Source organism: Sceloporus undulatus, chromosome 1, assembly GCF_019175285.1.
Source record: "Sceloporus undulatus isolate JIND9_A2432 ecotype Alabama chromosome 1, SceUnd_v1.1, whole genome shotgun sequence".
Taxonomy (NCBI): domain Eukaryota; kingdom Metazoa; phylum Chordata; class Lepidosauria; order Squamata; family Phrynosomatidae; genus Sceloporus; species Sceloporus undulatus.
The window spans coordinates 277,403,914-277,418,390 of NC_056522.1; the positions used below are offsets into that span (position 1 = coordinate 277,403,914).

A 14,477-nucleotide genomic window follows, 5' to 3' on the forward strand; every position below is an offset into this window, starting at 1 on the left:
TTTTGTAGATTTGAGGCTCCTATCTCAGATGCATCTCAAGTCTACAAAAGCTCTTGCTACCAACATTTTCCTTTCAGTTAGTCTCAAAGGTGCTACAAGATCCTTTTGCTTCTAGGTCCTTTGTAACTCTTCAGACTTTCATACCTGGCAACACACTAAGATGAGATCATCTTGCTCTGTTTTTTTGGGGCCATCCAGTTTCATTTGATTCAGTTTATTTGTCTGGGCTGAAAGGTCGTTCTTCTGAGAACTTGTCCCTCTGCTGTGGCACAGTTTGGACATGTTTGTTTCCATTAAGCGCTTCTGTACAATGCTGTGTGGTTGCTTATTTTTAAGAGGGAGAAAGAAAGAGAGAGAAATGTTATTGAAGGGAATGCAAATAAATCAAAGGTAAACTGTTGATCTTGACAGCACTTACAGTTTCAGAGCCTCGGTCTTTTAAAGTATTTTGTGCCAAGCAGGAGTGGTGTTGTATCAGTAGTGAACATGAATTGTTATCTGAACTTTAAATTGTGTTTTGAACACAAGAGTCAAGAAAAAGAAGCATATGTTAATGTAATCTCTGGCATGATTCATTAACTAGTTATGCCAATTTATTTGGTTTTAAGCCAATTATGTCCCAATTTGAAAGACAGTGTGTTTTGTTTTTAGTTGAAACATGGAATAAGTTGATTCACTCAATTTGTGTCTTAGTTTTTCTCTTGCAGAGCTGTTCCCTGGCTTCATCATAAAGTCCACTTACAGACTATTTTTCTGGACTCTGGTCGTCTTGCATTTGACAAAAATATCAGTTTACAAAATAGGAGCACTGCTGTCATTTCCTCTCTGATCTGCTTTGTCTCACCCTTGTTCCTTCACCACTATCAGCAATTGGCTGCCGTCATCATGACAACCCTGAAGACACATGATTCCCTCCTCAAATCCTCTCATGGAGTCAGCATAAATTTCTTGTGTCCTTGTCCTCCAACGCATTCCTGGACTCCTTTTGTTCCTCACTTGATACATCATATACACTCATACCTGCAAAGGGCTGCTGATAAAATGATTCCACCCCAGTTCCCCACCTCACTCTCCCTTGTAGCTCCTTCTGTTTGGAATGACCTCCCAGAATGCCTTTGTGGCACAACCTGATGTCCTTCCCTGAAATCCATCCTTAAGAACCATCTTTTCTATGAAACACATCTCTATAGTTCTCATTCTGTACTACTGTAACTAAGGAGTTTGACAGACTGCCCCTAAGAGTGGCCTGCAGCTGCCTCTTTTAGCGCCGGTTTGGGGCCATGGCAACTACATGCTGTGGCCCTGATCTCTCCGTTTCATGGCACAAAAAGGAGCATCAAAAAGTGGCTTCTTTTTGCGCCCTGGAAAGGGCGCCATAGCCACTGGTACGTGGCTTTTCCACGCTCCTTTGGGATTGCATCATGTAGATGCAGTGCCAGAAGAGCACCATGATGCCACATACTGTGTGGAGCAGCACACGGTGTCATGCTGGCTTGGGGGCAGAGTTGGGTCATGCATCATGTGAATGCCATGCCCAACTCCACCCCTTTAATGGCCAGTCTGTTGAGCCCCTAAGTCTACAACCAAGCTTAATCTATATGGAGTAATAACACATTATTTCCTTGTATACCAATATGCTCCCTTTCTTTGTTCTTTCCCTTGGGTCATAGTTTAGACTGTACGTTCTTTTACATAGGGACTTGTGCTGTGGAGGATTTTTCAACCTCTTAGAGCTAAGTTTGGGGATTCAGAGGAGAAGGAGGATTTTCCCCCCCCCCCCAATAGTTCCACTAACCAAAGCATTTTCATCAGGATTGTGTGTATATAGAATTGAAATGCATGAGGCTTACTAATGTTTCAACAGTGTATATAGCATATACATTTTCTTTTTAACTGTGTTTAACTGGTCTACCCACCCCACCAAGTTTCTATTTTCTCTAGTTCATTAATAAATACCACCAGGTTTTAGTCAGAGGTGGGTCAAATAACAGAACTTAACATCCCAAAGAATCTGCATTTAGAAGACAGAAGACCAACATTTGTGATGGAAGCTCTTCAACTATAAAGAGGACTGAAGAGATTTCAATATGTCTTTCCATACTTACCTGTCTGGACAATGAAAACAATTTAATAGGCAGGGGACAGGGGAAAAGCATTACCACTCCAATTTTCTGAATGAGCCTATATCTCCAAAGACTGAAGCAGCATGCAAAATTCAATAAATGGCATAACTAGGTTCCTATCATCCAAATGTGCCCAATAACATAGAGGGCATACAATGGAAGACATATGCTGTGTGGGTAGTTTTGGATGATACTTTTAAGTGAATTTTATATTGCCCATCCTATTTTGTCAAAATTAGAAAGAAGAACAGATGCATTTAGAAGTGAATCCAGATTTTACGTAAAAATTGAGACCAGATCATATTTTGAATAAGATCTTATGAAACAAATTTAACAAGCCCTCTGTCCCTTGCATTATGTTAAGGTAAGATGGTGCTTTCAAACAGAAAACTGTCAACACTTTGAACTTAGACAATTGCTTTTTGATAAAACTTTCTTATGCGGCTTGTTTTAACCTCATTTTCACTGTTAGTGCTGTAATTTTTTTTTAATAAAGCAACCTGTGTTATTACTCTTCACAATTGTTCGTTACTTTTTCATTCTTTTTTTAAAAACATCATAGGTAAAATTCTCTAATTTTTTAAAAACCTCTTAAAGTGTTCTAAGGACGATATCACACGGCGGGTTTTGCAGCTCTAATCTGAAGTCACTCTTGGTCCAGCCATTTGAATTCACATTAAAACATGATAGATTATCACACATGATTACTTTCTATGGGGAGTGCTTCTGAGCCAGATCCAAAGTCAGTCCAAAGTGACTCCTGATTTTTGTGAATTCGGTAACAAGCGAATCCACAAAAATTGTTTCCGAACCCACTTCAGTTTCAATCCGAATTGATCTGGTGTGGAATGCAACTTTGCTTCTGTCCTGGTACAACCCCCGAAACCTCCAAAGTGGCAAATTTCCCATGATGCAATGCTGCAATTTTGCTCCATTTACTTCCGGTACTTCTTCAAGAATGGAGGCTGCATAATATTTCTATTATTATTATTATTATTATTATTATTATTATTTCTTTCCTGCCTCTCCTCAAGGCTGGAGACAGGGTACCCAAAGGAGAACAAGACACCCAGCCTTGAGGAGAGGCAGGAAAGAAATTTTTTACTAATAATAATAATCATACTAATTCTTTGATAATAATAATAATTTCTTTCCTGCCCCTCCTCAAGGTTGGAGGCAGGGTCCCTTGTTCTCTGCAGACTGAGGTGGGATTGCATCAATAAAATAATACAGTACAGATATAAAATACAATCAATAAAACACTGACATTATTATTAATTCAATAAAATAGCTAAAACATCTAGAACATCAAAAATATCTAGAAAATATACATTATAACCAGAAGTGAAGCATTTTATCTTAAAAATCTATAAGAGGTCAGATGGATAAACTAGCCAGAAGAGATCTGTCTTAAGTACCTTCTTAAAGGCATGTAAGGTGGTGATAAGATGGATCTCTTCTGGTAGGCTGTTCCATAGTTTGGGAGTTGCTGCCGTAAACGATCTATGGGAAGTTGACATTAACCTGGGCTTATGGTATTCTAATAAATTCTTCCCAGATAGTCTGAGAATGCGGGGCGGATTGTGTAGGGAGAGGCATTCCCTCAAGTAACTCAGGCCCTTCACACTGAACTAACAGTGTCTAAGCAGTTTACAACTATAAGCTAATTGCCCCCAACAATCTCGGTACTCATTTTAGTGACCTCGGAAGGATACAAGCCTGAGTCAAGCTTGAGCCCTTTTGCTGGTATTGAACTTGCAACTTTATGGTTTTGAGTGAGTGGCTGCAGTACAGGCATTTAACCCACTGCACCACCAGAGACAATGCTCCAGGCTCTGGGATCCTGGAAGTTAAATGGGACACAGATTCAAAACACACTGCAGAAATAATCCATTTTGAAACTGCTTTAACTGCCCTGGCTCAGTGCAAGAGAATCCTCGAACTGTAGTTTGTGGTGGTACCAGAGTCCTCTGACAGAGAAGGCTAAATGTCTCACAAAACTACGGTCCTCAGAATTCCCTAGCATTGGGCCAGGGCAGTTAAAGCTGTCCCAAACTGGATTATTTCTGCAGTGTGTTTTTTAGACTTCAGTCTGCTGCTGTGTGACACAGACAGCAGCACTGAGGGGTCAAGTCTGAATCATACAGTTTCTGCCTGATTCCAAACTGGACCAAAGTGGGAGTGCTCAAGTAAGCATATTTATGGGTGAACTGTGTCTTGAGGTGGTTTCAGTGGATTTTCCAGGAATCTCAGGAACAATGGGATTCCCAGCTGGTGGATGGTTTTAACTTTAGAGTTACAAAAGGAATATTTTTGGTTGATGTCAATGACATTAATCTAATCAAGCAGTGATAAAATTTAGGACAACCGGAGGGAGTTTAGGACAGGGTGAGGTGTTGTGAAATACAATGGAGGCTAGTAGAGAGATTAGCTTACTCTTTAGGTTGACAGACCACTTTGTCTTTGACCTTCAAGAGGGAATGCACATGGCAGAGGGTTGAGAAGAAGTAATACTTACACCCATTGTTACATGGGCTCTTTCCACGTGCCCTCAGGCATGGTTGAAAAATGAGGCATGGTCAAAAAACATTCCAAGCAATGGCACTTTTTGTAATTGTCATCCAGTATATGACCACTCATGAGAAGTTCACTTAAAGGTTATTGTGACATTTCCAGGATCATGCTGTTGGCCTCTATGTAAATGCTATTACAGTGGTGCCTCGGGTTACGAAATTAATTCGTAACGCGGCCGCTTTCGTAACCCGAAAAGCCTTCGTAAGCCGAATTGCCATAGGCGCTAATGGGGAAAAGCCGCGATTCCGTGCGAAAAAGCCGAAAAAAGCACCAAAAGTTTTTTCGTAACCCGAAAAAACATTCGTAACCCGAAACAATAATTCCCTATGGGATTTTTTCGTATCCCGAAAATTTCGTAACCTGGGTATTTCGTATCCCGAGGTACCACTGTATAACAAAATATAACAAAATATTTCTATCCCCCAAATAATGTGGGGAGTGCAGGGAGTGCTAACGTTGCAAAGACATTCCAAGGGGCTCTAGCTGAGCCGGAGATGTTTTAGGCCCTGAGATCAGGCAACCCTCAGAATCCATGAGGCATGGTTGAAAAATGAGGCATGGTCAAAAAACATTCCAAGCAGTGGCATTTTTGTAATTGTTATCCAGTATATGCCAATTTAATTCAAATGTTTCATCAATCCATTTGAAATTGCTTCTGATATAAGTAGTAGTCATGTACAGGATTATTTCAGTTCAGAAATTCAAGCTTCAGTAGTAAACCAGAAAACTTTATTAATAAACAAAAGATATTTCCAGCAGACTATATTGTCCGGACTGATGTACAAGCAGTTACCCAGTATAATTAAAACACCAAGCAGTTTCAATCTTTGAGCAGGCTGATGCCTCATTTACCCATAAAACAAATCACTTTCACATTCCCTCTTTCCTAGGGTTGTCCCTCCTTCCAACTTCAAGCCAGTCCTTTTCATGAGACTGGCCTTGAAGCTCCCAGCCCAATCCCTCTCCCCACACATCTGTTTGTTAACCATTCTAAGGAATATAGCCAGTCAACACTATTAACAATTTGTGAAAACCCTTGCCGTCATCTAATACTAAATTAATGCAACATTAAAACACTTCAAGCAAGCAAAGCATTTTCTGTCTGGATATCACGGATGGACGTCTGAGGGACTTGGATCCAAACATTATTACTACTACTAATGTGTTGGTGGTGGTTGGAAATATGCACTCTCAACCTGATCTCCGGAGTATGCATCATTCCCTCCAATACAAAACTCAGAAGGTGAATGCCAATAGACCTGGTGGTAAATGGGACCCCTAAGTACAAATATCACATGGGATGGGGGACAGTTTCCAGCAAGAAATTGGAGTGAGGACCAGTTGGAAACACACTGGAGACTGAACTTTGGTGGGTTTTTCTTTTCTTTTTCCAGAATCAAATGTACTTTTGAAAAGGAGGCATGGAAAAACCTCAAATGTAGCTTTGCTGTGTAAATGTGTATTATTAAAAGTTCACTTATCTGTAAAATACAGTTTGAAACCAGCCAGCCACTAACAGCAGCTAGTTATGAGGAGAGAGAAAAAGCAAACACAATATTGGCTCCATCTATAAAGGAAGCAGAAGATCATAGCACTTGCTGCGGCAAAGTTGAAGCACTATTTACTTTGGGAGGTACAAATTCTTGATACAAATTCTTGTATTCTTGATACACTGAGCCCTGAAGAACTGCAGTGAAGTCATCATTCAGGAAGCTGGATCTGAAAGATGTGTATAGCTGCAATTCCTTGAAGCGTTTTGCTTTGTGTCATGATAGCTATAACTACATGTATTGTGCTGTGTGGGATTACAGCTGCAACCTCTTACACTTTAGAGCCCCTAATAAAGTGTGAAAATAAATTATTTCTGAGGTGCCTAAAAGATTTTCTTCTTAGCCCCCTGGCTCTGCTCCATCTCTTACTGCAAAACTTAAGATATTCTCTTTAAAAGTAATTAGGTACAGTTATAATTCCACCAAATAATTTGGTGTTATAAATACCATTGTTGAAAATCAGATTTTTATCTTACTCTTACTTGAAAATAACTAAAAAGGTAATTAGAAAATTATTCTTACAAACAAGAGATTAATAAGTAAACGATATAACCCAGTAACCCGAGAGCATCCCCTCTCCAACTATACCCAAGAACAACTCAAAGATTTTTTAAAACTTGAAACACTATTTTTAGAATACAGCCATATTCTGTCTCAGAAGAGGTGAAGAAACAGGAATACTATTTCTGTAAGAAGTGTAATGAACTGTTACTTTTTCAATTCTTTCATACACACACACGCGTGTGCGCGCGCGTGAATAAAGCTAGCCTTGGTCATTTTAAGAAAAAGCAGCCAATATTTCTTCCTGCCCCCATAGCTAGCAAGGAAGGCTGCATTCCTCTACCTATTTATCCAGAAGTAAGTCCTACTGAAGATCCAGCATAGTGCAGTGATATGAGAGTTGGACTCCAGCTCTGGTTCAAATTCCTGGTTGGCCATGGAAACCCATGGGGTGGTCTTGGGCAAGTCACACTCTCTCAGCCCCAGAGTAAAGGAAAGGCAAACCCTCCACTGAACAAACATTGTCCCATGAATAAATCTTGTTCATCTTAGAGTCACCATAAGCTAGAAATTACTTGAAGGCATACAAGGACATGAGGAAGAAGTCCCATTGATGCCCATGTTGCTTACTTGATAAAAGGAATTGTAAATGTAATAAAACGTTTAAAGTTACATTACAACAAAGTGTTAAGTTACTCCACTACCTCGCAATGTAACGTAAACATACCTTTTTGAGTAGAAAAAGGAACTAATTGCTAATAATGTTGTTTGTAATTAATTACTCCCAATCTTCTTTCTGGGTAATTACAGAGCAATGGCATACTCTAACTCATGGTACTAGCTGCTGCTACAGCTGCAGTGGCATGCTGAATCATGCTATGTTGTGATGGCCCATTGAAGCTGCAGCTTATGATGTCACACATATGATAGTCATGAGTTCTACCACCCCCTGAGGGCATATATGCCTAGGGGTGGGTACAGCCAGTTCAGGGTCAGCTCAAGAGATTTTGCTTTTTGAAGTGAATGACAAGACAGCACCTCCTCCACAGTGCATGTGTGCAAATGTCCACTGAACTGGCTGCTGGATCTTATATTAACACTGACAATGGGACAACAGCGGAACAGATAAGGAGACCAAGGACAAGCAATGTGTGTGTGTCTGTGTGTGTGCACTCCCCCCTGTCCTTCAACAGAGAGGAATAGTCAGAAAGTTCAAAAAGAAGAGATGGAAGGCCACCACTGCTGCCCCCCTTCCTGCATTTGATGTCCTTTCAATATAACAGCAGAGCCAGCCCTGACCCTGTTATAGCATCCCAAATAATAAAAGTTTCCTGCAAGGAGACGTACTTTCAGGCTATCTTTTATTATTATCTTTTTATAATTACAAGAACTCCTGTTGAGGTATAACATTTGGTTGTACCTCTCCTTATACAGCAGAGTCCTATGATGCAAGCGTATAAATGCCGTGAGGTAGTTGACCACGTCGAACTGGAACTTCACTTTGCTGAGCTTTGAGAGCCTTCACCTTGTCTTTTAGAGTTGGAAAGGTGACAAGATTGGGGATGGCATTTTTCTCAAATCGGGGCATGTGCCACAGGGAATCCAGCTTCACTGGGATTTGATGTTTTCTCAGCATGACAGTACGTGTCTCGTAGGTTTTCCCTTGCAGTTTTTGTTTACGTTTCTTCTCTTTTTCAACTTCAGTAAATTTCCGGTGCTCTTCTATCCACAGGTCTCCAAACTTATGTTGGAGGACATCTACTATGGGTGTGGAAGGACGAGCAGGCCTCCCATATGTCATGGCATCTGGAAGTCGAGGTGGATCCTTTATGAACCTGTTTGAGTCCATTTCTTTGCGGCGGACAACATGGTATTGATGATACAGAGAATGTTCCCTTGCAGTGAAAAGGCCAATCTTTAGACCTTTACGATTCATGGCAATATAGTCCTTTGGCATTTCCTTCTTTTTGTAGACTCTTGGTGGCATTACATTCCAGTGACCAATGGCTTCTGGAACTCCTCCATCAGTTCCACGCAGGCTTAATCCATACACAAAATCTGACCCTGGAATCTTTGCACACCTTCTTTGAGTCCTTCCTAGTTCTGGCTTTAGAATGAGATGGTTCTGGAACATGGAGTCTCTCAAACGTCCAAGCCTATCATTTTCTGTTCCTCGTTTGATATCCTCACATGTTAGTGGAAGAAGTGGTGGACCGCAAATGTCACTTACACTAGCCCTCCTTCTACGTCTTTCAAGGTACCTTTTTACAAATGAATCCGCCATTAGTTAATATATTGTAAACTGACCTTTTTACTTCCTGCTCTCTCTCTGTCTTGCAGACAAATATTTGATGCAGAAGACTCTGATCATCCAAGTGTAACCTGAAGCTTTGGTGTGACCTCACAAACCATGCAAAATTGATTGTTGTGATTCAGTGTGTCATCAAAGCCTGATCTACTCATTCACATTTTGTCAGTGAGTTAACCAATAGAAGATCATGAGAAAGGTAAGTTATAGTGGTATGTGTGTGTACTGCATAACTGATAAGGAGGGAAAAGACATGGTCAAATTACTGTACATGGAATTGGGAGGCCATTTTATTTAGTGTTCATTGAATGGAAAAACCAAGGGGTGTGCTAAAGAAGTTCAGCAATTTGCAACCTTAAACCACCATTTTGAGAGAGAAAAAATTAAAACAAAAATTAAAACAAACAATGAAATATTTGAGTATGTAAGTCTGGGAACATTACAGAAAGCTCCCCATGCAAAATTAACCCCCCCCCCCCTTACACACCATATTTATAGTGGCATTAAACATTCTGTCAGTGTTATATAATTTATTTATTTCATAGTTATATAATTCATAATGTGTTATACTTTGCTTTTGAGTGTCTCTTGATTATGATGACAAGGTAAGTTGAAGAAAAGGGAACTGGCAAAGGAGCTGTAAGACCCAACCAGGAGTAGAATGTGTGTATAAGGGGAATAAGTCGAGTTATTTCAAAGGGTAGGGCCCACCTATCCAGTTTTTATTTTCTTCACGTCTCCATGTTTAGCTCATGGTGCACCAATAAAACCCAGCAAAAGTATTTTATAAAACCTTAACTCTTAGATCAAATGGATCATATTTTTATGACCAGTGCCTCTAGAAGGATGGTTCTTAGAACTATCAATGTAAAACTATTGTGCTTTTGCTTCCTTAACACTTGTCCTTTCCTCTGGTAAGAAAAATGACCTTATCACATGGGGGGGGGGGGTTGCAGCTCAGATCCGCAATCACTCCTGTTCTAGCAATGCAAAGTGTGATATTTTTTCACACCAAATCCAGAGTTACTCCTGTCTAGCAATGCGAATTAAGGTTAAAACATGATGTTTTACCACATCTGGTTGCCTTTCTGTTGCCCTTCCAAATTGAGGGGGAAGTGAAGTTAGTTTGATTCCAAGCAAGTCATGTGATGCGGATTCAAGCAAAGCGGAGTGAGTGCACATTGTATTACCACACCGGAGAGTTCAACGATTCAAATCGGCACCCTTGCACATGCTCAGTGGGGCTCTGGACGCTGTCTTTCTTCCCTGCTCCCTCCTTAGCTGTCATCGTTCATAGGGTGAAGAAGCAGTGAGAGGATGATGGGATAGGTCTCTGGGGCCAGGATCGGGATGCAGGAGAAGACAGGAGATGATGGGAATTATGGGATGGGTTGCAGGGTGGCAGAGGGGGTGAGATGGCATGAAGGAGGAGAAGGGAGATGATGGAGCAGGACGCAGGGGGCCAAGGGGGGGTGACATCAGAGTGGTTTTCCACACCAGACCAATTCGCAGTGCAATCAAAGTGAGCCTGGAATCGAATTCTGTGAAGTCACTTTTTTTTTCAATTTTACCAAAATGAGGGGTCACTTTGGAATCATTGCGGAAGCACCTCGCAAGGAGCTCCCATAGAAAGGAATGGTGTCTGATAACACATTCACTTTACGATGTGAATGTGCATCATTGGAAGTGCAGTCACGTCGGAACTGAGCTGGAAAATCTCCAAAAAGCTCTGTGTGATATACTCCACAGAATGGAGAAAGCACTGGGAAAACATTGGGGGAGGGGCTGTTTACAAATGGAAACCAAAATTGTTAGGTTTCCCTCCCCCATAAACCTCTTACATTAGTCACTATGAATGCAAGATAAAAGTTTTGTTTAATACTTTTACAGGCGCTGGATGAGACAGTGGGCTTGCATTAAGTGCTTCATGCATACATATTGTCCTTGTTTGTGCTTTCAAACCAGTTCGTTAGTCTAAATTATGATTGATCAATAGTGGTGAGTTCATATCATCTATGGGATCCTAACACATTCCTGGGATGGAATTCCACCAGTGAAGGAAACCTTTGTTCTGATGAAGCCAGCTCTGATACAGTCGACATACAGAACTGCCTGGCTGGATATGGAATGAGCCTTTTGTACATTTATTTTAAAGAGTAGGAGGAAGGGGCACAGAGAAGTGTCCTGCTCTCCAGTGGGGAGGCAATAGCTATGTTGGGAGAGAACAGCTGTGCTGTTCTGTCTAAGGTGGCTGCCTCACTCTGCCGGATAAACAGGTTGGCTCATGATCTGTGGTGTCCCTATGTTGTGACATTCTAGAGTTGTCTGAGGAGTACAGTAATGTGTAGCAATCCCACCATATTTTTCCCTAGCCCAGCAAAAACCATAGATAAACAATTACTGATCCAGACTCAATATCAAAGACAGCAGTGTCCATGAGCCTGAGATCTGTGCAAGGATGCCATTCAGCCCCAATGCTCTGGGGACAGGGTAGTCTAACCACACTGGTCCCATTGCATTGCTTCTCTTTGGTTATGACTGCTCTTATCATTTGTGGATGTTAATCAGCCTTCCTCAGTTTGGTATCCTCCAAAAGTGCTGGACTGGTGTTCCCATTATTCCCTGCTGGCGTGCCATTGGCTGGCTGGGAACACTGGAAGTTGCAGTCCAGTGGATATGGAGGGCACCAGGACAGGGACATTTCATTGAAACAGAAACAAAAGCCAATAGGTTTAGTTATAAATCTGATGTCATCAAAATAAAAATGGAGATAACATATCAGTTAACAACCAATTCAAAAATACCAATGGAAATGGAACTAGACGATGCATAAAGCTATACCTTTGAGCCCAGAAATTTTAATCAAGACTTAAATCCCAGTTTTTGCCAGGATTATTTCTGGGGCTAAGAACTGATAAAAAAATTTAGAAACATTTCCTATGCATGAATTTAAAATAACCATTATCCACTTAGTTATTTCAGGCATAAGCTCAAAATTCTGGCAGCATTAAGAAGGCAAGAAGGTAAAGTTTAAAATAAACCTTACACTATTTCCCATTTTTAGTTTACTCTCTTGTCAAATGTTGTAAGGTCAAATATAGGATGTGACATATGGAGTGAGATCTGAACTCCAGAGGGAGCCAGAAATCAACACAGAGAGTTTCTGCTTGAATAGACTTTCACTCTCAGTTAAATTGATGTGCTTAATATATGCTTCTATTTAAAGAAGCCAGGAAGCCCTGCAAATACACTTTTTGGAAGAAGGCTGGCTTTCCATTATGTCAGAAACAATATTAAACCAATAGCCAAAACAGTCAAGTCACAGGAAATCTGCAACTTAATCTCTCATCGTTTTAATATTATTATTATTATTATTGTTGTTGTTGTTGTTGTTATTTAAGCATCCATGAGGTGGGCTGTTTTGAACACCTTTCTCCCAAAATGATTTCCCAGATCTGAAACTGATGAAACAAAATAACCCCAAAAATGACCGGGTGTATAGTTGTAGAATATATAAAAGCACATTTGTCTATGTTCTGTTCTGAAACTACAACCATATTGAAACAGCTATTTCTTACAGAAAATATCTGTACAATGCAGTAGTAAGGCCTCAAAACTGCAGTCCTGGCCACATATACTTGAGAGTAAGGTTCATTTAAATCAACTGAACTTATGTCAAAGTCAAAATATTTCAGATCGGGGATAACATAATTGAAGAAATTCAAGTACTGTATAAGGAAGAGACATTACTATCAGTGTTTAATGCCTAGTCTTAACTCTTCATTTGACTGATCAACTTGCATTTTAAAAATTCATTCCTGTTTATATTAATATTCATATCAGAAATGAATCAAATTGGCTAAACAAAGTTATTATTATTATTACTATTATTATTATTATCTTTGTCTTTTAAAAAATGTATATATCATCAATTAATAAACATTTTGCTGCATTTAGTTCCTGATTTATATATTATCTAACAGTGATATAATAACTACTAAAATCATAACTCAAGTCTTTCCTCCACTTTTCTCCTTCCCTCTGCAAGGCTAATTGTCATGCTAATTTCCTATGGCTTTCAAGGGGGACTCAAGCTCATTATACTCCATCTATTTATATGACAGAAGATGCTGGCAATAGTATGCAATTCATCATTTGAATCTATGTTTTCTTGGCAAAAATAAAAATTCTTACAGTGTCCTTGGATGTTCCCAGTTTTTTCAGCCCATCTAAGGGTAGCAGGTCAGCAGAGTCCTTGTGGTTAAACTGAACAGCCTGCTTCATTCTCCTTTGCTGTCGAAGTGATGCGGCTTCTCTCATGTCCACATCTTTCCTTGTTGGCTCTGTGAGGAGACCTGAATAAAACATCTTTGCCTTTTCAGTGGATCAGTGCCCTGCTTTGCCTCCTCGTTCTTTGTCTCTCAAGCTGCTGCACTGCTTCTGGTTGGGAATGAATGCCTCAGAGCTCTATTGTGAGCACTTTATAAACAGAATCTGTGTGACGTTTTTGCAAGCAGCAGGTACCCCTGTCAATGTGGCGTAGTAGAGGAGGGGTTATGCACACTGCAATATGTTACACATCCCAAGGGGCTGCGTGGGTTTAGCTTTATAAGACAGAGAAGGTGGAAAGAATGAGTCTAGGAAGTGGTATGAAACTACCATTGACTTCTTTGGCAGGGGAAACACAAAATATTGGCTATGAGCTGTCTACTTTGGCTGCTTCCTTTGCAGTCAGGTGTTTTTCAGTGAAAAGAATGCTTCACAAAATGAGCTAGCATCCTTTTTTCCAAAACAAATAGCTGCGACCTTTCCTCTCTCATTTTGAAAGGCAGTGTGGTAAAGCGTGTGTGTGTGTGTGTGTGTGTGTGTGTGTGTGTGTGAAGCTGAACCATCTGCTGTATTTGAGGATACCCAGATAAATCTACTTTCATTGCCAAAACCAGAAGAAAACCATGGGTGGCTCATGGGCTCTGAGAGTGCCAACTCAAAATTTTGGCATTCACTTCTCCCTGATGATGAGCTGCTTATCCAGCAGATGTGCATTCATTGCCTTGTCTGCAAAGACCTCCACCCATTCCAAAAGCAACATTGCTATTAATCCTTTACAATTTACACAGCACGTGTATAAATATGCATGGCACTGAGAATATTTATTATGCCAACTCAGGGGCTTCAAGGGATCATGGTGGAGACAGTATAACATACAGGCACACCTGAGATAACAAAGGACATTATCACACAAGGGTTTTAAACTGAAATTAAAGCTGGAGAATAGCATCTTTGGCCATACTTATCACACAAAATTGTCTCTTTCATTGCTACTTTGTCTTTAAAAGCATTGGTAAAGCATCCCTTTCCAATGACAAGAAAACCTGTCAATAAGATCCCAATATCACTGATTTCCCATTAGTCCTTAGACCA

At 40.3% G+C, this 14,477-nt stretch overlaps 2 protein-coding genes across 2 annotated transcripts in view; both read right to left on the reverse strand.

The window, feature by feature from the left end:
* The window catches only part of NRIP3 (nuclear receptor interacting protein 3), a 36,746-nt gene extending 23,182 nt beyond the window's left edge, over positions 1–13,564 (reverse strand). Inside the window, exons 1-2 of the mRNA XM_042456485.1 lie at positions 13,251–13,564; positions 145–324 (exon numbers count right to left, since the gene is read on the reverse strand). Coding sequence (XP_042312419.1) covers positions 145–324; positions 13,251–13,424 — 354 coding nt within the window. The 5' untranslated portion in view covers positions 13,425–13,564. The remainder of the gene's footprint in view (positions 1–144; positions 325–13,250) is intronic.
* Positions 8,116–9,195, reverse strand: LOC121924840 (cilia- and flagella-associated protein 77-like). The gene has a single exon (XM_042456368.1). It carries the CDS (start codon positions 9,030–9,032, stop codon positions 8,190–8,192), a length of 843 nt encoding a protein of 280 aa, XP_042312302.1. The 5' UTR covers positions 9,033–9,195; the 3' UTR covers positions 8,116–8,189.
* Positions 13,565–14,477: the final 913 nt, after the last annotated feature.

Bases quoted from the DNA above. Each gene is read 5' to 3' on its own strand.
- LOC121924840 (XM_042456368.1), bottom strand. From the start codon at position 9,032: ATGGCGGATTCATTTGTAAAAAGGTACCTTGAAAGACGTAGAAGGAGG.